Source organism: Branchiostoma belcheri, unplaced genomic scaffold (genome assembly GCF_001625305.1).
Source record: "Branchiostoma belcheri isolate BF01 breed outbred unplaced genomic scaffold, Haploidv18h27 scaffold6, whole genome shotgun sequence".
NCBI lineage: Eukaryota > Metazoa > Chordata > Leptocardii > Amphioxiformes > Branchiostomatidae > Branchiostoma > Branchiostoma belcheri.
Genome location: NW_017804242.1, coordinates 67,881 through 92,670, shown reverse-complemented (window position 1 = coordinate 92,670; position 24,790 = coordinate 67,881). Strand labels below are relative to the sequence as shown.

Sequence of the window (24,790 nt, the reverse complement as noted above, 5' to 3'; positions counted from 1 at the left end):
GAGCGGGCGGGCGACAAAAAAACAAAAATAAAAACAGGCCTAGGCATCGTATTATGGCCCAAAATGGTACGATAGGAGCCATGAAGTCAATACGCCAGGCTGGTTCAAAATTTAAACAATGAATTTGAACTTTTAATGATACCATTGCATTACAAGATGGAATAGCTGTAACAACTAGGATGAAATGGTCTGTTTTCAACTGTTCAGGGCAAAATATGAGCATTTTGCAGTTGATTCTGGATTTTTATTTTTATTTGCAAATCTGAAAAAAATGAAGCGGCGAATCTGTTAACCAAGAAATTAAATCGGTATGGCCTAAGCCCAGAGTTAGCCAATGTGTGAAGGCCTAACTGAGGGGGGCTGTGGCAGCCTGTGCTAAAATTTACTGGCACTAGGAGCATGTTGGCCATGAAAAATAAAAAGGAGCAGACCCAAAATTGTTTGTTTCTGTTCACCTGAATCTTTAGGTCAGGTGCACCTGCTCTCCAAAATGAATTTCGAGCCCTATGGCCTATGGGTAGCCTCTACCAGGCTTCAGAAGTGGGTAGAAAGTGTAGTAGAAATTGGCTACCATATAATAGAAGACTGAACATAACATGCCAAGGGAGTCAGCCCACTAAAAGAGTACAGTTTGCCGCTGCTTTAGCAGACTAACTCCCCTGGTATGTTATCTGTCTATTTCATACATAATAGCCAATTTCTACTCTTTTCAGCTTCTTCCAAAGCCTGGTAGAGGCTACCCAGTTGGTGCTTAGAAGTTAGAGTGTCTGGTTTTGCGATATGAAAGCGGCCAGATTTGGAGAGACCACCCTGCGACGTGTGTAGCTCGGTTTCCATACCCCGACACTAAGCCGGAAGAGAGGCACTGTCGGGATGGGCCTCGACAATGTCAATGGCAGGACTTAATGTAAACATTTAAACTCCCCCATTTGTACCAGGGTAATCCAGACCCTCCAACAGGTCCTGTGTGTATGTTAGGGCTTACCCTGTTGCTATGCCGCTGCTTACAGACTTTTCCACTCGTGGTTAAGCAATGACTGACTAAACAGTTTTGTGTAAGACAACATCAACAGGCTTGGATGTTCAAGTACAGTCAAAACCACTGACTCAGGCGACTGATAAAATCTGTAAGTCACTATGGATAGGATTTTTACATGCTTGTAATTTTGTAGTAAGGGACCACCAGAAAGTGGTCACATTGGCCAGGTGGTCCTTATGTAGAGGTGGTCACTTGTACAGGTTGTGTTGAACGTCCTTGGTTTGACTGAATACTAGTATCAATGGCCATGTGGTCCTTATGTAGAGGTGGTCACTAGTACAGGTTTGACTGAATATCAATGGCCGAGTGGTCCTTATGTAGAGGTGGTCACTTGTACAGGTTGTGTTGAACGTCCTTGGTTTGACTGAATACTAGTATCAATGGCCATGTGGTCCTTATGTAGAGGTGGTCACTAGTACAGGTTTGACTGAATATCGATGGCCAGGTGGTCCTTTTTAGAGGTGGTCATACTTCAGGAAATTGCTGCAATGTGTCAACAATAGTGATATTTTACATTCATTTTCATTGCTTTATTGTGTCAGGTTTGTATGAGCTGTGGGTTTGTGTGTCTGATTGTGACAGCATGTGGGTGAGAAGATTGAGGAAGATCCATAATGTACTTGTCAAAAAGAGCTAGGGGCATTTTCTTGTTACAATAAACCTGTAAATACAGCACATAGCATATCTCTCTTGCTATAATATATGTACTCTCTATCATGACCAGTGGAATTTTTGCTCTTCAGTGAGCTTAACTGGTTTGAGATCAGGATACAAGAGTTTTCTTTTTTACACGACCAAGATTGGCTCACCTTGTTTAATAAAAGGTTTCAGTGTCTATCAGACACCTTCCTCAGAACTCAGTATCTGATACTAGACAATGAAAAATAAGCAAGGTGAGACAATCTTGCTTGTGTAAAACAAAACTCTTGTATCCTACACTTAACCAACCTGATGAAATTATTTTCGGATGGTTTGAGATCACTTTCACATTTGTCATCATGGAGTTGATGTTTTACGGTAATCCTTACAGGTGCTTACAAGAGATTGCAGCAGTGGTGAATGACTGACAGGTCCTTTGCAGGGACCACTTCGAGCCTGTGCTTCCTTGCCACAAAGCAGGGGGTAGGTGAACATTTTTTTATTGGTCTTTTTGTACTGAAGATTGACCAATAAGTGTCATGGAGGAAGTTGAGAATGTTGGTGCAGTTTCTAGATTTCTAAAAAAGTTGGTGCAATATCCAGAAAGTTGGTGCACTTTCTAGAAAAGCCAGTGCAATTTATGAAGGAAAAATGTTTATTTCTGGAAATGTTGGTGAAATTTCTGTACTGATCCTGAAGCCATTTTTGACATCTGATGGTTCAATTTATTCCTACATTCTTCCCCCGTGATACTTACTGGACTGGCATTTTTAAGTTACAATGATTCTTGTTGTATAACTTTATAAGACTGGGATGTGCCACTGAGAGATACACAAAAAGGTTTTGGTCTGTTACGTTTGTGTCATCTTCAGTAGCTCAAAACGTTCAATGCGGTTGGTCTGAATTTGAGCATACATGATGTTTATGTTTAATTTGGCCCTTTATGCCCATAAAATCAATTATGAATCCTGTTTATGGAAAGGAAATATGCTGTGTTATTAGGAAGTACTCAAGATGTTGGCACTGATATAAAAAGTGTGAGAAAAATAGGAAAAAGGAAAGAGGAAAGTGATGAAAATTGAAAGAACTATTTGTATTCACTTTCCTTTGTTCACTGCAAACCTTTAACAAATTGAAGTTCAGGTTCAGAGTAAGAAAAACAGGCTACGAATCTCTTATTTGCACACCCCAGTCATGCTGCGTTATTACACATATAGAAATATGTTACTGAATAGTCAATGTAATCTTCGTACAAATATTGACCAAGGTGTCAACGTTGTATTTTTCATCTGCACACGAAACTTATTAAACTTCGCCAATAAAGAGCTCAATGGTTTGACCTTGGGGTTTGACGCCTGTCAAAGCAACGTAGCTGATTGCAGTAAAATTTTGTGATTTTGTGCTGAAAGATCACTTCAAAGAGCCTGTTACATGTTTGTATCACTAGAAAGCTTTAAACAACTCCTGCAATTAAATGTGCAAAGATTTAGTGTGACAAGTCGTTCGGAGTGATATAGCTAGCTGCTGCCGCGCCGCGTGCCAGCGAAGCTGGTGTGTTACGCCGAAGGGCGGTTATACCGGTTATACTGATACAGATATGTCAGTCACCAGCTATTTGGTTAGCAAGTTGCTTTGACAATATCAAACCCAAAGTGTTGTATAGTCATGGTATTTACTTGTCTGTTATAAAACGCCCGAAACTGTCCAGTAATAATATTGCGACAAAGCAAAGCGCGACATTTTATCCAGCCTGTAGGAAAAAGCACAATCGTCGTGGGATTTTGTTTCACCATGCAACAGTTGACAAATATATGAGAGCATTGCGCATTGAAGTTCAAATACAAACTGTGTCATTAGGTACCATAATCCACTGTTGCCAACCAAAAGTTTGAGGCCCTGCCTACATATCGATCTGCTGTACTTCTGAGAATAGTTTCATCAGGTTGGTAAAGTATAGGATACAGGAGTTTTCTTTTACGCAAGCAAATTTTCTCACCCCAAGTGCTGATGTTTCGTTGTCTACCTGACACCTTCCTCAGAACTTCTGACTGGAGTTCTGCTTCTCGCCGCTATATGTAGCTGATGTAGGTGGCACTTTTGTGACGAGTACACAATCCCAAACGTGGCTGCTGTAGTTGACAGTTGGATGGACCCATCCTATAACAGCTATGATTTGCTATCATTAGACGTTTGAGTGATGTGCCAACAAGTGCTGAACATAGCCCGCATTGAGTCATGTCCAACCTAATACTAGCATGTGTCAAAGTTGGGACGGCCGTCCTAAATTGGGAGGCACCCTCCTATATTGAGCCGGATTTCAGGGAAACACGCGACCAAATGTAGCGGGGACAGAGAAATTCTGACGTTCCTGTCGTGACATAGATTCTCCCTGGTTGTGGAGTACGTTTCGGACATTTTACATTACCACATGTGGGTCACACACAGAAATATCAGATAAATGATACTAACACTGACGTTCAAGCCACCCACACACACTAAATTATTTGTCATGTGGCTTAAATACGACATCCGCAGATAGATCTTGGGGTAAATATACGTGTCCAGCTGCTTGTATGGGACAGAATACATACCTGTCATTCAGAAAGGGTTAATCCTGTCACGTTGGAGCATGTTTGGGGATGCGGCCGATGTGAGCTATTCATCCTGCATAATTGGGCAGAGATCTTGATCGTTGTTCATCTGGCAAACCTTAAAAACCGCAGATAGACCCAGCACAGGTTGGAGACTTGCCAGGAGAGTGAAGGCCTGTGTCTACTGCACGAAATGTGAGGGGAAAACAAGTACAATAATATTTTATCTATACAGTATATTTGGAACGACAGGAAATACACAGTATTTGGAAAGACAGGAAAACAGGAAAGGATACACTTACACGTACAAAATTTTAATGCATGGGGAAAAGAGGAAAACATTCTATCTTATACAGTACTCTGAAGGACAGGAAAAAGGGGATACACTTGTACGTACTAAATGTGTGGGAATAACAAGTAAATATGTTATCTATACAGTACTCCGAAGGACAAGAAAAAGTGATACACGTGTATTATGACAAGCCAGCATGTCTCTGTCTTCTTCACTTCCAGTGAGCTTATATGAACGTGACATACTACTATAGAAGTGTAGTTTGTAACACTGAACTTGTATCAGTTACTTAAGTTTTACCTGGGCACACACTGTCCTCATATACTTACAAAATGAATTAAATCTCCTCTGAATTTGTTTTGAGAGAATATTAAATTTTATTGAAATACTGTCAAAAGTTACCAAACAGTTACTTGTGTACAAACATGTACACGTGTAGTATGTTGATGTGAGGACATGTGAATAATAGTTATACCTTGCTACACAACACAAGTTGAGCAAAGACTGTACACAATCTATGCAATTTTTCTTGCATGATAATTTGTTTGTAAGATGTGAATGTATGTAGCAGAAAAGCAGCAGAAACACAGAGGACAAAGACACCAGAGCCCCCTCTCTCTGGATATAGGAGGCCGTACTGGACCTGACCCTGATACTGTAGGATGAGAACAACAGCATTATTGAGCAGCTCCAAGCTGCACAAATGAGACCCGCATGAACCAACCCATGTGGAAAACATGTTGACATTTTCCTCGTGTGTGACCAACCCTTGAGGTTTTTTTTTGACTCACAAGTTCAAGTGTGGAAAGCACATCAAAGTCCGAGTCAAATCCATTTTCTCTGCCATTTCCATTTCTGTTTTCTCTATTAGCAAGCCTAACCGTGAAGCAATGAACATAAACTTGGTCTTAGAAATATTTGGAATTTGAGCTCTAAATTGATTGCACCATCTTGTTTTTATGCAATCAAGTCATAGTCTAAAATTAAGACTGACTGACAGATTAGCAAAGCAGTTCCTGTGCACAGGATCCAGCATGTCATAGCATCATGCACCCAGACATGGTCGTATTACACAAGTATTGTAGCTATGTACGAAAACAGTGTAGCTTATTATACGTACACATGGCTGGCATACTGAGGATGGTTGTGATATCTTTGCGCGCCGCCCGGCACAACTGTTGGGTAATAAAGCCCCTATCCAGCTCTAATCAAAACATGTTATCCAGGCAGATAGATGGATTCCAAATGCAGACGGTTGTAAATACGCGGCGGTGCAAGCTCCTTACTGCGGCCGCAACGGCATAACCTGCATCGCTGACATATCCGACACATCGTGGCTGTACAATTCTGAATGGCTCGTCAGTCGTTTCAGCTACAGATCCACATTTACACTTGACAAGCTAATTGTAGTCATGCGTATACATGTACTTTATATATATATATATATATATATAATGTTTATATTCAAATCATAATACACAGTAGAGTGATGAAACAGTTGATGAAATAGGCAATAGTTGTAGCAGCTGATTTTTAAATCATAATTCTAGTACATTTTCCAAGTACATGTATTGTTGATGTTTAATGTCGATACAAAATGATAGTTAATTGTGATAGTCACATAAAAGCATCATACTTGATGAGTAACAAAGTGTCGAAGCCGAAAAGAATTGTCACAAACAAATATTTTATTATCATTATAATACTAATTTATAGTTTTGACATATATTGCTACTTGAAGTTAGCTTTGCACCTATTCTTCACACAGTAGTTTTATTATTCTACTATTCTTTTCTTCATTGAAGAACAGTTTACTCATCTATACAATAGATAGTTGTCGTGCCTATCATACAAATGGCCATCCGGAAATATGAAAAGTATGGACATGACAAAAGGTGTGGATGTATATATAGGGGATGAGTGGATGTATATATAAAGGTGACACATTCCCCAGATAGCTCAGTCTGCATATAGACGGCTGGAGGAATAACAGTGTTGGAGAAAGCCGCCAGGACTGGACAGTAGTTCCTTCCAAGTTCAAGGTAAGTACTGGGGATAAACTTGAAGTCTAACATTACTTACAGTTTGCTGTCACTTTCTTTTCCTTTTTGTTGATTACAGTAGAAAGTTGATGATATGTTCCAAAGAAAAGGTGTGAAAGAATATACATTTTACATTTATTGATTCAAGTTTGTTACATGTTAGTGAGGGAGGGAGGGAGGGAGGGAGGGGTTGAGTAAGTTAGCTTTCCACATCTTGATATACACATACATCTGTAGTGGCACAAATGTTTGTTGATGTTTGATATATTTTTCATGTATGGCAAACCTCTGTCCAGGTTATAGCATCACACAAAGTGAAAGATGCTAGCACAGAAGTTCCTGCCGTGGTAGATATATCATCAAAGTGTCTGTGTTGTGATGTTGAGGTGTGAAAGAAAAAAAAGGGCAAACATACAAGTATATTTTAGAGTGGGTTGATAGTTTTTCTGCCACATACTGGCCTCTAGATACCTCCCCAATGAGGATTGAGATGGATTCAATTCCAACCTGCCACATACATGTACATGTATTCTCCAGCTGACAGAAATAGCAATAAGCAACCAAGTTCAGAATCACATATACATTTTCAACATCAAGATACAATATCGTATAAGCAACCGAATTTTATAGAAAGACATCTTCCAAAGCACCTTGTCTTGCCGCCCTCCCCCCACCATGAGACTAGTCAGTGGTATCAGTTGCTATGTTATATGTATGTCCAGCAGAAATGGCATTTCTCCAGCAAACCACCCTCACATGTGGAACCAATATGCTCCGGGTTCGCTCCTTTCACCACGCTGAGTCTGACAAAGGTCAGGTCTCGGGCCATCACGCAGCCTCTGAGCGGTCTGACCAGCCATAACTCAGGCTGTTTCCAGGGCCTTTACAGGCCAGCTCCTCAGCTCCAGTGCTAGCCTGGATGCCAGACTGTTTCCAGGGCCTTTACAGGCCAGCTCCTCGGCTCCAGGGCTAGCCTGGATGCCAGGCTGTTTCCAGTGCCTTTAAAGGCCAGCTCCCCGGCTCTAGGGCTAGCCTGGGTGCCAGGCTGTTTCCAGGGCCTTTACAGGGCTAGCCTGGGTGTCAGACTGTTCACAGAGCCTTCACAGGCTAGCTCCTCGGCTCCAGGCCTAGCCTGGGTATCAGACTGTTTCCAGGGCCTTCACAGGCCAGCTCCTTGGCTCCAGGGCTAGCCTGGGTGCCAGGCTGGGTGCCAGGCTGTTCCCAGAGCTAGCTCATCAGTTCCGAGGCCAACATGCAAGCCTGGGTACCAGACTGTTTCCAGGGCCTACACAGGCCAGCTCCTGGCCCCGGTTATACCATGATCCACAGCCTAGCTAACTCTGGGCCTACCATGCTATGGGTCTGGCATCCAGGCTACAGGCAGTCAAGGAAGGGGATCTGGAAGTTGGAGGTTAGCGACAGGAGAATTTCAAACACTTTGGATGCCACAACAGAGGAAGGAAGCGATGGAGAAGATTGTAGCTGACAGGGCAACAACTGACCAGTCTGGAATGATGAGAAAATTACTAGTAGTCCTTGTAGACTGGTTGCCACCAAGCACAGTTGGGGCATCATCGTTGGAAAGTTTAAAAAAAACTCCAGCAATTAAATGTGCACAAGATTGGGTGTAAGTACTGTAACAGGTCATTCAGTGTGATATAGCTAGCTGCTACCACACTGCGTGCCTGCGAAGCTGGTGTGTTACTCCGAAGGGTGGTTATACTGGCTAAACCGATACACATACAGATATTTTTCTCTGTTGCATCCCTTGTCAGATTGAAAAGGTCATTCTCGTCACAAATCTCCATTTGGGTGGAAAACAAATGCGTTTCTGTCGCCACAGAGTGCACGACTTTGGTCCAACAGTGCCAGGTTTGGGTGCTGTTGTGCCCTTGTATTTGCCCGAGTGTTGACCCATACCAGGGGTAGCTGGGCTGTTGGAAAGCTGTGTTTATATTCCACATAGCATAACCTCCCACCAGACATGACCATCTGAATAGAGACAAACTCCTGGCATATCTGGGAGGTCACAGAGTAACCCTTGCCTTCTGTGCTAGATGTTGGCAGTCTGTCCACAAATAAAGTTGAGAAATCTGCTCCATTTTAGATGTAGGGCATCCTTGCTGTTTGTTTACATGCAGATATTACAGTATTACAATTACCATATTATATATAACTTCTCATTGGTTACTTCTGGGTATGGAGGTATTGTTTTGGGTGGCTGTGGGTTTGTTTGTATGTGTGTCTGTTTGTCCAGACAGAGTAGGTTGACAGCACGTGGGTGGGTAGATTGACAAGGGGTCAAGAGGTCAGGCACAGGAAATGGGGTGAACTTGGAGGTCACAAGAAGTCTGAAATCTCTGACTTATTTTGTTATGTGAAAAGTGCTTGTTCTTCTTTTAACTAGAGGTGTAAGTTAAAAATATTGTTCTACCGGGTATATAAGTTACAGCGGTATTTGTGAAATTTCATGGTACAGAGGTGCTTAATTCATGCTTTCACAATACTAGCATGTCCGGAAATACACGCTAGTATTTCCGGACACGGCATGGCATTCTTATCCTTGTTCAACTTCAAGTTTCTAGGCATAATTTTGCATACAGAGGTCAAACCACAATCATTATGTTAAGGTGTGGACTGCTCGTAGGTATCAAAATCACAAAAAGTTGTTGTTTCCAGTTACAAGGGACATGCAGGTGTTTTTCCCTCCTTCCCTCACCTGTAGATGTGTAAACACCTGCCCGTGAGTCACCTGAGTCTCTTACCTGTAGTTAAGGATCAGGGACAAGTGGACGATTTGTCACTCTGCTTCTCTGGAAGGGGCCTTCTTTGACTGTTATCCCATAATGATGGACCAGGTGACTACAAGGATTTCCTGGGCTCTGTGTCATGCATATGACCAATCAGAAAGATTGTAACATCTCTGCTTTGTGCTGACAAGGAGAGAGGTGATGTACTAGCCAATCAGAAAGATTGTAACATGTCAGGTCTCTGATGATGGCAGTAGAGAAGTGATGCACTGTCCAACCAGAAAGTTTTTAACATCATAGAACCCTGACAACAGGGAGACCAATCAGGAAGCTTGTAACATTGCAGAACCCTGATGACAAAAAGAAGTGATTTCTCAAGTTCTCTGCTGTTATCGGTGTGGTAACAGGTTGCACTTTGTTAGGCTGTATGTGTCTTGAAACCTGTCACATTCACTTCTTACAGTAGGTCAAGTTTAATTACCATTCGTCCATGGATCATTCTTCCTTCACAGACCAAGGGGGGGGGGGTCCCGACAACGCTCTACACTGAATTTGGAAACTTCTCGATTACGCTTTACGATAAATTCCAAGTGGCTACAACGCATTACGTAGAATTAAAATGGCAAATACGCTCTATGCAAAATGCGCCAATTACACTCTACATTGAATTAGAGCGGCCTGTCTACGCTCTACGTAGAATTTAAATGGCCGATTACGCTGTATAGAAAAGGGCTCGCTGGCTGTTGTGATCAGCTTGGTAACAGGTTGTTCTTTGTTGGGCAGCATGTACATGTATCTCCCAAACCAGCCTGTTTGTCATCATTGCTCCGAATCTCCCCCCTGGTATGTGACACCTCACAAACCTCTGGATGTGTTTTGTAATGGACCCAAAAGAAATAAATGGATACCCTGGCGAAGTCACTCAGGGGAATCCAAGCCTGCAATCCTCATTTCCAGCCAAATCCCGTAAAAACCCCGGTCGGACTGGTCAGCGCTAGTCTCCAACAGACTTACAACTGGTTCGAAAACAGTCAAATTTGGCCAAATAGGGAGAATGACTTGTCAGGGAACTTCAACTTCAACTGCAGGGGTCTCCCCAGGGAAAAGGTGCTCCCTAATCGGCTGATAAAAAATCAGTGAATTTTCATGAAAAGACGAAGTGAAAACCGCTAAATTTGAACATTTTGGGAGAGATGCTAGGATTTTGGAGAGAGGGGGAGCACCCTTGCTTCATTGCTTGGGGAGAGCCCTTGGGAAGTTTAGCCAATGTAGAGTTCATTTGCCTGGGAGTACGAAACAAAACCGTAATGGTGGACCAACTCCCCTGGCCAGTGAGACATCATTTTTCATTTTTGCCGAATATTCTACCATTGTAACCCCCTTTACTACAAGGCCTGGTGGAGGCTAGGCCAGTTCAGCCTCCTCCATGGCTGCGGCTGTTTTTGTAAGCAGGCCTGCGCTGGCCCATAATCTGGCCCTGATAGGTCCCTGTGCCAAAGAAAATACGGCCCAAGACCTGGTGTCCTTTTTGTCTGACATGGTTGGAGAATCCAGATGTTCGAAAAACTTCAAACCGACAAAGAAGAGGCAGAAAAACTGCACTGATATCAAGGTATATTGTGGTGATAGATAGACTTGAACAAGAAGTCGGAAAGATTTCATACTTCCAAGGAGGTCTATAAACTCCTTAGTATTTACATTTGTTGGGAATATCTTCTTTCATGAGACTATTGAATTTGTCACTGATTCTGTGCATACATTTGTGTATTCCACAGTCACATGTTGTGGGGAAACCATTTTGACCTACAATTTGACCTTCCTGTCAGTCTGCGGTTACACCATTGCCCCCCCCCCCCGTGTGCACTATATGACATCCAGTAGATTTCTAGCGGGGACCAATCATAGGGCTGCTGACGCGTCACCGACTAGCGGCTATTAGCACCTTGTTTCATGTAAATGCCATGAACTCAACCAGAGCGCGTATATTGTTTCTTGTTTACATCAGTACTAAGTAGTACTTCCACAATCAGTTAGTAAAGTCATACCTTAGTAAAATCTACTTTGATGAACGAATCAAAACGGGACTGTAGACATTAAGTTTTACACATTCAAATGTGGCTGCACTAGCGCTAATGGAGCGACCACTATGTACGACAAGGAACGGATCTTAGCGATCCGAGATTTGTGAACCAAACCCAACCCATCGAAGACGGGCCGCCAAACATAAAAATGGAGGGAAATGACAGACAACAAGCCAACAAAGACAACATCACCAGACCAACAAACCTGGAGAACACCACAGCAACTTCAAGCGCTAATGTTGTAAGAACTGTGGAACCTCAAACTATGTTTGCGTCAGCGGAAAGGCTGTCGAAGTAACCACTACATGAAAAACTGCGGCGAAAAAGTAACATGGGTTCGTCCCAAATCTAGACGCAAGTGAGCTACAAAAGTAATAGAACCTATGCATCTTGCTTGTTGCTGTCAACTTACCCGTTAAAGATTGAACCGATACATGTACGTACTATAACTTGCCATACCCGGCCAAAGACGACTACATTACTGTTACTCTTCATTTTGTGCTGTATAATGTATATGCGTTACATTATCTATCATTGTCATTTCTGTGAATTCCTTAAAACATCTACTGTTAGTTTGTGTAACATTACGTAGTGCTACAATCTGCGTAAAAAGTGGGCTTCATTACGTGTTATCTGCTAAGTCGTGTTGGTATTGAAAACTGTTTTATTGTGCCGTTCTTATACAAACAGCCAGCAGAATTATGAAGATACTCGTTCTCAATACACATGCTGCAAACTAAAGTAATGGCAGTCCTACGAAAATTCTGTTTGTAATGTATAAGCGCTTTATGTCGACGTACAATGGGTGTGAAATACATGATTTCGCCCATCGTGTGCCACCGGCTCGGTGGTAATTGGCACTTTACAAGTGAAAGAACCGCGTCCGTGGGCCTTGATAATTATTCAAATTATTCAGCAGCCCTCTGATTGGTCCCCGCTAGAAATTTACTGGATGTCATTCAGTGACGAGCCCCCCCCCCTCACCTCCGGTGGTTCTGTATAAAAATAAATACGAACACACAAGCAAACAGACAGACAAACACTTATTGCACCCAAGCAAAGGATGAATTTTCCAACTTTGCCAGTCAATGAGAAAATTTCATTGCAGCGTCTTGCCTGTAGGCTAATTGCAAGTACATGTAGCATGAAAATAAAAAAATAGACAATGGATAACAATATACTAGTAGTATGCGACTACTCTAACTACTAAACACTAGAGTCTAACTTATTGGGTTTGGCTTCTTTTTTCAAGACAGTGGAAGACGAATGATCCCACTTTTTTCTATATGTGTGGGTTTGTAATGTTAAGAGGAGAGTGGTTTTCTTTTTGTCCATAAATGTGGAGAACTTAGGATGGAATTTTTTCTTCAAACAGGTCCTTTCTTTCGTGATTGTGGAATGGGCAGTTTGTAATAAAATGTGTTTCGTCTTCCACCTTGTAATAAGGGAGTAGGCAAACTTGCTGACAAATTCCCAACTACAGATGACCTTGCTCACACCAACTCCCAACCAAAGTCTGGAGAAGGTCTGCAGGCCAAGGTCAGGTAGATGTGACAGTTAACACGGAGGAAGCTGTCAAGTGGGCTGCTCACAACTTTGTCAGGACTTTCCTGCGGGAAGTAAATGTCACATCACAAAACGGATAACTGGCAGGGAGATAAGGAGGGGGTGGTTCATTGTGGAACTGGCAGGATAAGGTTGATAAGGAGGGGGTGGTTCATTGTGGAACGGGCAGGGTAAGATAGATCAGAAGGGGGTGGTTCATTGTTGAACTGGCAGGGGAAGATAGAAAAGGAGAGGTGTTTCATTGTGGAACAGGCAGGGGATGGTAGAGGAGGGGGCAGTTCATTGTTGAACTTGTGGGAGATTGTAGATGAGGAGGGGGTTGTTCATTGTTGAACTGTCAGCTTGGGCAAAGCTGAGGTAGCAGCAGGGGCTTTTAGTTTGTGGGTAAGGGAAATCAACATTTCAGAAGTAACTTGCAAGTTTTTCATTTAGATAAAAGATGTTGTTTTTAAAATGGGGAAAGAATTGAGCACAGCATCTTTAGAATGACAGACTGTAATACTCTCATTCCTTGGTAGGAGGCACTAGTAGTGCCCTTGGACTATTCCATTTTTCCAAGTTAGGGGTACAGCAAAAGATGTTTCTGACAAACCATTCCGTATTTTCTCCTTTGGTCTTGACCTTGGTGACCTGTTTTCATGCTTGAAGACTCTCAGCATCATGAAATAGGACTGGAATAGAGTTTTCCTCACACAGTCACTCACTGACAAAAAGTAGTGGATGCTACCGGTACTTGAAATGTCTTACACTCAGTGACAGCTTTTGAATCTATCAAGTTGCCTGACAAACTGTTTTCTTGTATATTTCATAACCTGGATGTCTAACCTTCATTGACATTTTCCTTACATACCAAAACAAGATATTCTTTCAAATTTTGATTTTCTTCTCTTCTCTTGCATTGAAGAAATGGTATAATGACAAGTATTAACCTACAGCATACTAAGGTACTAGTAGGTACATGTAGGATTTGGTAAAAAAAATAGGATTTGGTAAAAAAGGGACATGCCAAAAGCCTAAAAACATGCCAAAAATAAGCCCAAACCTCTGTTTGGAGAGTAGGCTATAAATAAGGCATCAGAGGAGTTGTGATGTTGATGACCAAAGAAAAACCAGGTGACTCATCAGTTTTGGTGGCAAGTCTTGAGTCACAAGTTAATCCTCCCACAGCGGCAGGACTGTATGTAGTAAGAGTTTTTTCTGGTCAAAGAAAACATGGTGGGGTCAAGAGGGCAGTTTTGGAATACCCCTACCTGTATTTTTATTTTATACACAACTGTTAGTTCAGGGACAAACATAGGGAAAACAAAATATGGGGCGAGTTGGTAGTTTTAAATTACCTCAGACATGTATGTTGATTTTTTTTTTGCACTGCAACATTCAAAAGAAAACTGTTCAGACCTTCAGCTTGATAATGTCAGTGAAAACGTTGCATTTTCTAGATACACTATTGATAAGTATAAAACACATTGTGAATGACTTTGTGAATGACTTGTTTAACAAGAGCAGCCAATGTTTTTGTCATCTTCATGATGGCTCGTTCACTGTGCACTGATTCACTGAAGCTAGGAGGGGGCCTGCGGGGGGGTGGGGGTGGTCCCGACAACGGTCTACGCTGAATTCAGAAACTTCTCGATTACGCCTTACGATAAATTCCAAGTGGCCACAACGCTTTACGTAGAATTAAAACGGCAAATTACGCTCTACGCAAAATGCGCAAATTACACTCTACGTTGAATTAGAGCGGTCCGTCTACGCTCTACATAGAATTAAAACGGCCGATTACGCTCTACGGAAAAGGGCTTGCGGGGGGGGGGGTAACCTCACTCTTCCGCTGTCCTTGCCCACCACATGTTTGGTGTCACAGGACTATCAGTCCTGTCTGTTGACTGGACGGTGGGTGATGGCATCACCTGATAGCCTCCCTATCTGTGCCATCTTCCATCCTCCACCTCAGTGAGAAACCCTCTGATCCACCACAAGACAAATCAGATCTAGTCTCCACCAGACTTCTTTTGCAGGCTGAATAAATCATAGAAATCGGCCTAAAAAGGGTATTAATTGGCAAGAGAAGGTGGCCAGCCATCGACGATCAAATTGGCCCTCTGGCTGGCTACCTTCTCTCGGCAATTAACACCCTTTTTATGCCGATTTCTACGCTATATTCAACCTGCAAAAGGAGTCTGGTAGAGACTTGATCTGATTTGTCTTGCTTGCCAGCAGAAACACTGTAGTCTGTTTCCAGGGCCGATAAAGCCTTTTATTGGCCAGCTTCCTGACTCCAGGCCAACCAAGACCCGATTTACAGGTGGGAAAAAACCTGATGGTATGAATACTTACTGCGTACGTTGAATTTTTCCAAGTGTAAATTGGCTGAGAGAGAGAGAGGGAGAAAGAGAGAGAGAGAGAAAGAGAGGTGCTTTGATGTATGTCAAGAACATGTGTTCAGATCATACACCACATTTGCATACGCCGGATAATATGCAGAAAAAATTAAACATATGCAGCATTGGTATAATCAGGATTTTGCCCTTGTATGTCTTTTTTTCCCACTTAATGTTTTCTGCATCATTTCAATCTATATGATTCCCCTTCAGGTGGTGATTCTATTACTGGTGAAACATTATATTTATCTTTGACAGATTCTTTGATACACAAATATCAATTTTGTGAGACAAATGAATTTACAAGTGCAAATGTTTTCACATACAACATTCTGTCTGAAAATTAAGTGATGCATTTGACAGGGTCTTAGCAGTCCTGGTGGTCAAGTATGTAAATCAGTGTTGCTGAACTTTTGACTTTGTTGTTCTTGTTCCAGTTGTTGTAAATCGAGTGGTTTTGTTATGGACATGTTCAGATGATCCCTGGCAGATTTATTCGAAGAGGTGGATGAAGTGGTGTAAATATAAGAGATGTGGTAAATTAGTGCGGATCTGTAAGGGACTGGCCGTTACAATTGGTAGGGGTGGATATTTACCATGTAGTTTGCTGACCTCTCTGTCTTGCTTAGCTCCCCAGTCAGAAAAATGAACTCTCCCTGTTTCCATAGTCTGGTTAGGGACTTTCAGCTATAGAAAGATCATGGTTTCCTCAAATCATTTTCCAAAATCATATCCAGTTGCTTGAGTAACTGTTTTTTCGGCGTATCTTGTTACCTGGATGTCTAACCTTCACCAACGTACCAAGATACCATATTTCCCAACTAAATATGCTATTGTATGCTAGTGAAGAAACATTTCTGATTCAGTAATTGGTTGATTTTAGTTGTTCAGTGATCTCTGTTGACAGTTATTGTTGAAAGATGATAGCAGAACAAAATTTATGGTTGAAAGACTGTTATATTATCCTACAATGGGCCTGGTTGAACAACAACATGTGAAGGTTTGGTTAATCTGCCATGCCCCAGGGAATGGAGAGCTGGGGGGTTTGCCTGTCCAGTGGGCTTACAGAATCCATTTGTCATTGCCTGTGTGTCCCTGCCAGGGTTACAAAACTGGACAATTTGGGTCTGTTCCTTGCCCTCCTTTTCCCAGCGTGCTACTGTCAATGTGGAAACCCTTGTCCCTATGTACTTAGCCTCTCCCAGGCTTCAGAAGTGGCTGGAACGAGTAGAAATTGGCCAAGTAGACAGATGACATGCCGGGGGAATTGGTCCATGCAGTTTTCCACTCCCATACTCTTCACTTTAGCAGACTAACTCCCCTGGCATGTTATCTGTCTGCAATTTGGGCCAGTTTCTTCTCTTTCCAGTGCTTCCAAAGCCTGTTAGAGGCTAGGTCCCTTTTAGCCTCTACCAGACTTCAGGAAGCGGCTTAAAATAGTGAAAATTGGCCAGGTCGACAGATGACATACCAGGGGGAATTAGTCTGCGCTAAGACTAAGAGAGCAGTTTGACGGTCCCTAAAACTGTAGTTGTTTGGTCAATTTCTACTTCTAATCCCAGCCGCTTCCCCAAGCCTGGTAGAGGCTATAGGTCCCATTCACCCTGTGCCTTCCTGAAGCCTGGTAGAGGCTAGGCTCCCATTCACCCTGTGCCTTCCTGAAGCATGGTAGAGGTATAGTTCCCATTCACCCTGTGCCTTCCTGAAGCCTGGTAGAGGCTAGGCTCCCATTCACCCTGTGCCTTCCTGAAGCCTGGTAGAGGCTATAGGCTCCCATTCACCCTGTGCCTTCCTGAAGCCTGGTCGAGGCTAGGCTCCCTTTCACCCTGTGCCTTCCTGAAGCCTGATAGAGGCTAGGCTCCCATTCACCCTGTGCCTTCCTGCGTCCATAATCAATTTGAGTGGAGAGTGTGGGAACGCACCAGGCCCTGTGTCACCCCTGACTCCAGGTTGTGAAGAGGCAGCTGACCCCCCACTGTCGCCCTGCTACCTTCATTAGTTATGGTCCATCCTGGCCCCAAGAGGGGTTGCCTACTTTACACAGCTTCTGTACTGCCTACCTGACTCCAATGGCTTTTAAATAGAAAATCATAGAAACTAGAAAGGCCAATATTTGCTTAGGAGCAAATACAGCGATGGCTTCACCACATTTTACGACATGGTAGGGAAAGAATGAGAAACACAAGGGAAAACAATGATTTACATTGATATAACTATAATATGAAGTAACATACAACTAAAACAACAGTTGGATAGCTATTCCCTACATTATTGGTTAGGATTTTTAATTGCATAATGCAAACTGTTGATTTTCAAAATAAAAAAACGTTACATGCCCCGCATTCCAATGCTGGAGCAGGAAAGCTTGAAATACCTACCAAAACACTTGAATACAGACATACTGTCAGTATGAAAATGCTGTGTGCAAGTGTTAATCAAGTTAAATCCCAACAGCCAATCAGCAAGAAGAATAGAGGAATGCAGGTGGAAATGCTCTGTGCAGGTGTTAATCAAGTTAAATCCCAACAGCCAATCAGCAAGAAGAATAGAGGAAAGCTGCATGCCTATTGGTTGATGCCCTGCATTCCATTGTGATGACTCATGCCCAAACGTGGTACACAGCACAGTAATACATTTGCTATAACACAGCCAAAAAGCTCAAATAAAACCATTCTTAAAGCCTGTATCACAAAATTTAAAAACGCCTGGGGGTATTTGCCCACTGTACCTCCATACCAAATTTCAGGACCTTAGGCCCCAAAATGAAGAAGCTGAATCCATTTAAAAAAATGGCAGGAGGAGAAGGAGGAGAAGAAGAAACATCAGAAAAAGCAATATGGTTTCACCACACCACTTCGTGGTGTGGTGAAGCCATAAATAGTAGAAACTGGCGAAATAGGCTGAATAATAAATGAAAACTATGCAATACCTAAAGGAAACTGTGCAATATTGTATGTCCTGATGTATTGTATGATGAAATTCTTTGCTTTTGAATATCATGGGTTTCTGGCATTTACATAGTATTTAAAAACAAAAGTGTTTAAACAATGACATTAGAATTTGAATAAGAGCTCCATCTAGTTGAAAAGTAAAATTGGTCCTTGGTGCTTTGAATGCAACTGGTATCATTATTCAAAGAAGCAGTATTCCTCCTGGACCCAAGCATTGTACTTGGTATATGTACTTGGACGGCCAGCTGACATATTTACCCAGTTTCCTTCAGATAATACCCGTTAATGTACTCAGCACAAAAAGTTTTCACACAAGGCTAATCTCCCATCCACAGATACAGATCTGAGTTTCCTCCGTACCACCTACAGTTTTTTTTACACAGAACTCAGTTGTCCTGTAGGGCCTGATGTAGCGAGGGTGTGTTTCTCTTGTAGGATGAAGGATGGGGGGGAGTTGTTAACATTGCCTGTCACACTGAGTCATGGTGTTCTCTTTCTTTCTCATCCTCATCATCACCTGCATCTTTAGATATGCACCCAGATGCCTGCATCTGTCCCTGTGTTGTGAATCGTTTCCCCCCATTCTTCAGCCCTCATGTGACAGCCCGCCCTTTTCCATTGATGCAGAAGAACAACAGGTTGCCATGGTGAAAGCACCACTTTGGGCGCGCATTCCGATTCCCCGTCCCAGCGAGAGGTCCCGTGAATGGCTCCTCCTTTCTTCCCCGGGGCCCCAGGAAGCTGCAGCACAGATTAATGGCATGTTTTGTGAGGGATTCTCAAACAGATTTCCATGGTCCTGCTGCAGACTGAATGGAGCTAATTTGGGTTCCTGTAGCTAGCACAGATTCTGCATCACAATGCATTTGCAGAGACAATGGAATAACTGTGCCCCGGTGTCCGTCTATGCTAAGCAAGTTTTGCAGGGCAAAAATAGTGGTAATTTCTGGCCAGGAGTGGCCTCTTTCGGGGCATGTTATGTAGCCCAGAGCTAATCACCTGCACCGGAGGTGCCGAAATATATAATTTAACCCTCGAAATGTATAATCTTACAAATTTGCTTGGGACCATTAATCCTAGGCGGTGCAAGCGAAGAAAAACAAGCATTAAAATGAAAGCCATCACTGTACATGTAGGTTCGATACCCGAGAGGTAATCAGCATTCTATGTTGACCTCTATGAGCTGAACTTGACCTTTGCTCTACCTGCAACGTGTATGAAGTGTTATGAAGTCACATGTATATTCAGTATTCTGGTGCACATGTCTAGTATGTGTGTGTGTTGGGGGGGGGGTCTGTAGCCTCTATCAGGCTTTGGGATACAGTTGAAAGAGTAGAAATTGGTCAAATACACAGATTACATGGGTTCAGGGTCAGACCTAAGTAGTTTGCTGCTCCATTTTTTTTTTTGCGGACCAACTCCCCTGGCATGTTGTTATCTGTCTATTTGGTCACTTTCTACTCTTTCAACTGCTTCCCAAAGCCTGGTAGAGGCTATGGAGTCTGTAGCAGAGGCATATGAAGCCTGGTAGAGGCTAGGGAGTGTGTAGCAGAGGCCTATGAAGCCTGGTAGAGGCTATGGAGTCTGTAGCAGAGGCATATGAAGCCTGGTAGAGGCTAGGGAGTGTGTAGCAGAGGCCTATGAAGCCTGGTAGAGGCTATGGAGTGTGTAGCAGAGGTTTGTGTGTCTGTGGTGCTGACAGCTGTCCCTAGGAACTGAGATAAAAGGAGCACCACTGCCAAGCCTCTTCCTGTCCAACATCTGAGCTAGCCTAGCCTGCACACATGTCAAACTGGGGGGAGGGGGGTAACAAGTAATTTCCAAGCAGTTCTTCTGGTGGCTGCAAGACAGTGTTAAACTGGCCAGTAGAAGAATGAAAAAGACAGTATCAATTGCCTTTGGCTTAAAAAAAAAAATGCCAATACAAAAAAAAGGCCCTCTAAAAATGCATAAAAGCAGACCTCTGCTTGGAGGATGGTACTAGAAGATCATGAGAGACTTGTATAGAAATAGAGTAGAGTGGAGTAGATGCTTCTTCAGTCTGGTAGGACTGTGGCGGTGGCATTGGCAAGTGTGTAACATCTTTCCTGAAAGTTCTAGTCGTGAGCCATTGTTCTTTCAGGAGGTTGGGACTAGGGACTGTTTACTCCTAGGCCAGTTGACTGGTCTAGCATATATTATTGAGTCTATTTGGCCGTTTTCTACTATTTTCCAGCAGCCCCGTTTTTGAGAGCTGAGCAGCTGCTGTGTCCATAAAGCGGCTGGTGGTACGGGCTGACTTCCTCTCTCCTGCTGTCCTCCTGCAAAGGGCCTGTCACTCTCCTCAGATCACTCCTCTATCCTAATCTCCAAGCAGATCCCTCTCGATGGCAAAAAGACAGTATCAAATTGGCCAGGCAGTATCCATTAGCCAGAGAAGTGTCGCCGGCCACCAAAAAAAAAAGGCCATATCTAAAAAGCTAACGATCATTCTCCCACAACATCTGCTTGGAGAGTACTTCTATCCTTCCACCAGACTCCATTGCAGACTGAAAAAATAGTAGAAATCGGCCTTAAAAAAAGGATGAAGCTGGCCAGGGGATCGGAGTTGAGGGTCCAGTTTGCCTGGCAACTCCCCTGGCCAGCTACTTTCTTTGTTTAAGGCCGATTTCTACTATTTATCCAGTCTGCAAAGGAGTTCTGGTGGAGACTACCTGTCCCTCCCAGACTCAAACGGTTGACCAGTTGCTGGAAATACTGTTACTGTAGTAGAAATTGGCTGGATAGACCAAGAAACCTCCTTGGATAGGCTGAATATTATACAGAGGAGTTAGCTAGCCAACCATAAAAGTATGCTATGTGAGATGTATTCCTAAAGCCTTATAACCCCTCTGGCTTTATTATTCAGTCTGTTTCACCAATTTTTACTATTGACCAGCTACCCAACGGAGTCTGAAAGTGACTTGTTACAAAGGACTTGTTTCTTGGAAAGATATTGGACTGTTCCACTGTTTTTATGGGGAGTCCATCAAAATTTGTCTGTAAATATCGACACAACCGGACACATTTCTATACCCTCTTCTTTTGCCGGTGTCTTCACCCTGTTGTATGAATTATACCAAAGAAAACAGTATGAAACATCATCAAATTGTTTGTTGTCAATCATTTTCCCCTAGCACAGAAACACCTCCAGGGCCTCTCATCAATGCTGACACTTTCCCCAGTGTGTGTTCGTGGTCCCCAGTGGTCCTAGCGCTACTGAATCGGATTCTACATGCCCTTTTGTGCCTGGACATTTCATTGCCTGCACTGCTAACCTCCAGTTGCCATAGAGGGGAAACACAACAGACTTGTTTTATTGGCTTCAGTGTTCGCGGACTGTTTGTGTGGCGTTGTGAGGTGTGAAAACCGTGCCAAACGTTGTTGTGTGGAACATCTGTTGACCAGGTTAATCCCGATAATCCCCTCTTGATGAGTCCTCACTTCTTCTCTGCCTGGAGCTTTGAAACTCATTTCGACAGACAAAGGGAGGAAAAATAATCCAGATCCTCCACCAGATACGAGACAACACTCTCTGCTTTCACTGGAGATTTTCCCTTGAAAAAAACTGTGAATTGTGAAAACAAAAGTGTTTCTTGTGTTGAATGATTTATGTTTATTGGAGTCCAAACATAGTCCAGGAGTGTAACATATGTTGGGACCAGATTTGATATATATACATCGGTGATTCACTGCCCCCCAACAAGGCAGTTGAGTGGAAAACCACATGAATAATGATAAATTTATTGCAAATTCTTGCCCGAAGGCCAAATTGCAAGTGAGATGAAAAAGAACAACAAACAATGAAGAACAAACAATATATAACATGTGGCTTCTCTATTGTAAATGCTGACTCTAAATTCAAACTTGTAAGATATGACTTCTATTTCTGGAACAGCAAAAGACAAAAAGCTCACACTGTAATGTGTAGCTTCTGTGATAGTCTTTTTAATTTTAATTTTGTCAGTAAATTTTGAAAGCATTAAGATGGAATTGGGTGGCTTCTTTAAAGTTAAAGCTCCTTTCTTTTGTGATGGAATATGGAACAGTTTGAAATGTATCCCCGTAAATAATTTCATCAGGTTGGAAGATACTTAGGGTATAGAATTTTCTTCTTACACAACCAGTAAGGTTCTCACCTGCTTACGTTTCGATGTCTATCAGACACCTTCCTCAGAGCTTCTGACTGGAGTTCTGCAACTCGCCGCTATTTATCGCCAGTGTCTGATAGACAGGGTATAGAATTTTCTTCTTACACAACCAGTAAGGTTCTCACCTGCTTACGTTTCGAACTGTAAGAAGAAAATTCTATACCCTAAGTTTGAAATGTATTTCCTCTCCCACCATATTAGGCGTACAGTATTTCCAGCATGAATCACTCAGGCAGGAATAGTTTATTGGGTCCCCCATGATAAATTAATTAGCAGCTCTGTGGCCCGATGCCCTCCCCCACCTCCCCTTATTATAGCTCTGGTGGTGACAAGAGCCCATCTAATGTGTTTATTGCCATTTAGCTGTTGCTGGATGACAAGGAGTTTATGTAGAACCTAAGTGCCAACACACTTTGCCTTTCTTCCTAGGTGTTTGTGTGATATTATCATCAACACGTTGGTTTCCTCCTTTTCCTGTTACACCCACCAGTCTATAGCCCCAGACATTTTAATATAAACTTGATTTATAGTAAGTATAAACTCATGTTAGAATCTGTTTCATTCCCACAAACTACTAGTATTTTCAGATGTCCAGGTTTGGTTTCTGTTTTCAAAGGATAGAAACAACGTTGAATTAGTAGTCAATGTGATTTTGTGATAAATGTATTTGTAGAATGGCAAAATGAAGTGTTAGTGAAGATGTGATTGTTGTGGGTTGCTGTAACCGCAGTACTGTTTTATTAGAAAATTCTTGTTGACACAAAAAGTCGAAATCAGTGCCAACAGTTCCCTCCTTGCGGGAGATGGTCCAGAGTCTCTCAATCTTCATATATTTGTCTAAAATCCAATATTTGTGCTGTGATTAGGGAATGATAACAGTTTTATTTATTACACACAGGTGGCCCATCTGTGTTTTTGTTTGCCTGATTCTGCAGTGATTTAATTAGGCTGGTGTGGATGGGTCAGGCTTTACATAGCTACATCTGAAGAGTTTGTTATGCTTGAGCACAGGTGTGGCCGGGTTATTACAACCTGGCAAGGTGTTGAAAGAAGGACGGCTTTGTTACCCTCGCTTCCAGGCCTGGCATTGACGAAGGAGCCTGTCCTATATCATACCCAAAGAATGTCATTTGTGCACGGAAAGTCGTGCCGCAAGTTTCGTAGACATTCCTAGGGTGATTACTAAGTCTTGTAATTTGATGACAAGCGGCGAACAAGAAGACAAGATCACTCCTATGGCTGGTAGCTTGTCACTGTCAGAGCATCTTCACTGCATTGGACGTCAAAGATACAGGTATCACTATTGTTTATGATATGACTGGAAGCCATCCCTGTATGATGTCTATGGAAACAATTTTTCTCACATAACAAGATGGGTACAGTTATCTTCTCAAGGGTAAAATTTACATACTACAGGAACGGACAGAATTTTTTTTATAGTATTTTAATAATTTTATTCAGAAAATGTAACACTGGACATGGCAGAGTTATAGAATATGGCAGTCCTGTTCCCATTGTTTTGATTGATGTTAAGGTGTTGAAAAGGAGAGCTGAAGAAAGGAAGCGTTGACACCAGAAACCGGCTCAGGCTGCCGTCCAGGTGTGCGGAGAGTTTGCTGTGTGGATATGAGGGTGTGTGCTTCGGTATGAGGATGCATTCAGCCCGGGGATCAGGGACATGGTCGGCTGTGTCTGTCTTTGTCCATCATACACAGGGTGGCATGTGTCAAAGTTAGTCCGGCTTTATGAGGGAAACCCGGTCGACCTCTGCTGGTTGTTTTCCTTAGCACCTTGTTGGGGATTTAATCAAGGCAACAAGTTTGAAGGATGTTTACTTTGGGCAGATAGGCTATCAGTAGCATTTGTTTGCCCTTTGTTGGCGGTGGTTGCGTACCTGTGCTGTGTATGTTACCTATCAGTCCGGGCCTTTCATGGGGCCTGGTGTTGTACCACACCTGTTCTAACACCACCAACCAACAGCCCTCACCTTTGTGTGCGGTACAATGACGGCAGTTCCCGCTGAGGACTTACATCTGGAGGGTCCATACGTCGTCGCTCTTTGCTTGCCAGTTCTCTCAACAATCCGCGCAGCGCCGTGTTCGGACACGTTTTCTCTCCTTCTTGCCAGGCCGAATTCTTGCTGCGTCTTCTTCGAGAGACGTTTCCAGGTCACACACACAGATTCCCTCTCTCTCCGTACATGTGTGAGAAGTTGAGAGACCCGTAGTCAGGATGGAGCCTCCAGGATGTGACACCACCACCCCTCAAACATGGTAAGCATATCTCTCA

The 24,790-nt window shown here is 42.8% G+C and overlaps 1 protein-coding gene across 3 annotated transcripts in view; it reads left to right on the top strand.

The window, feature by feature from the left end:
• Positions 1 to 2,066: 2,066 nt before the first annotated feature.
• The window catches only part of LOC109482598 (repulsive guidance molecule A-like), a 41,489-nt gene continuing 18,765 nt past the window's right edge, over positions 2,067 to 24,790 (top strand). Inside the window, exon 1 of one of the 3 annotated variants that reach the window (XM_019785383.1) lies at positions 2,067 to 2,161. Coding sequence is in view for 2 of the 3 variants with exons in the window: in XM_019785379.1 (XP_019640938.1) it covers positions 23,737 to 23,795 (59 nt within the window). In the remaining variant the exon portion in view is untranslated. Of the gene's footprint in view, positions 2,162 to 23,721; positions 23,796 to 24,500; positions 24,775 to 24,790 lie in introns of those variants that run through there. The other 2 variants (XM_019785379.1, XM_019785382.1) reach the window with 2 other exon arrangements.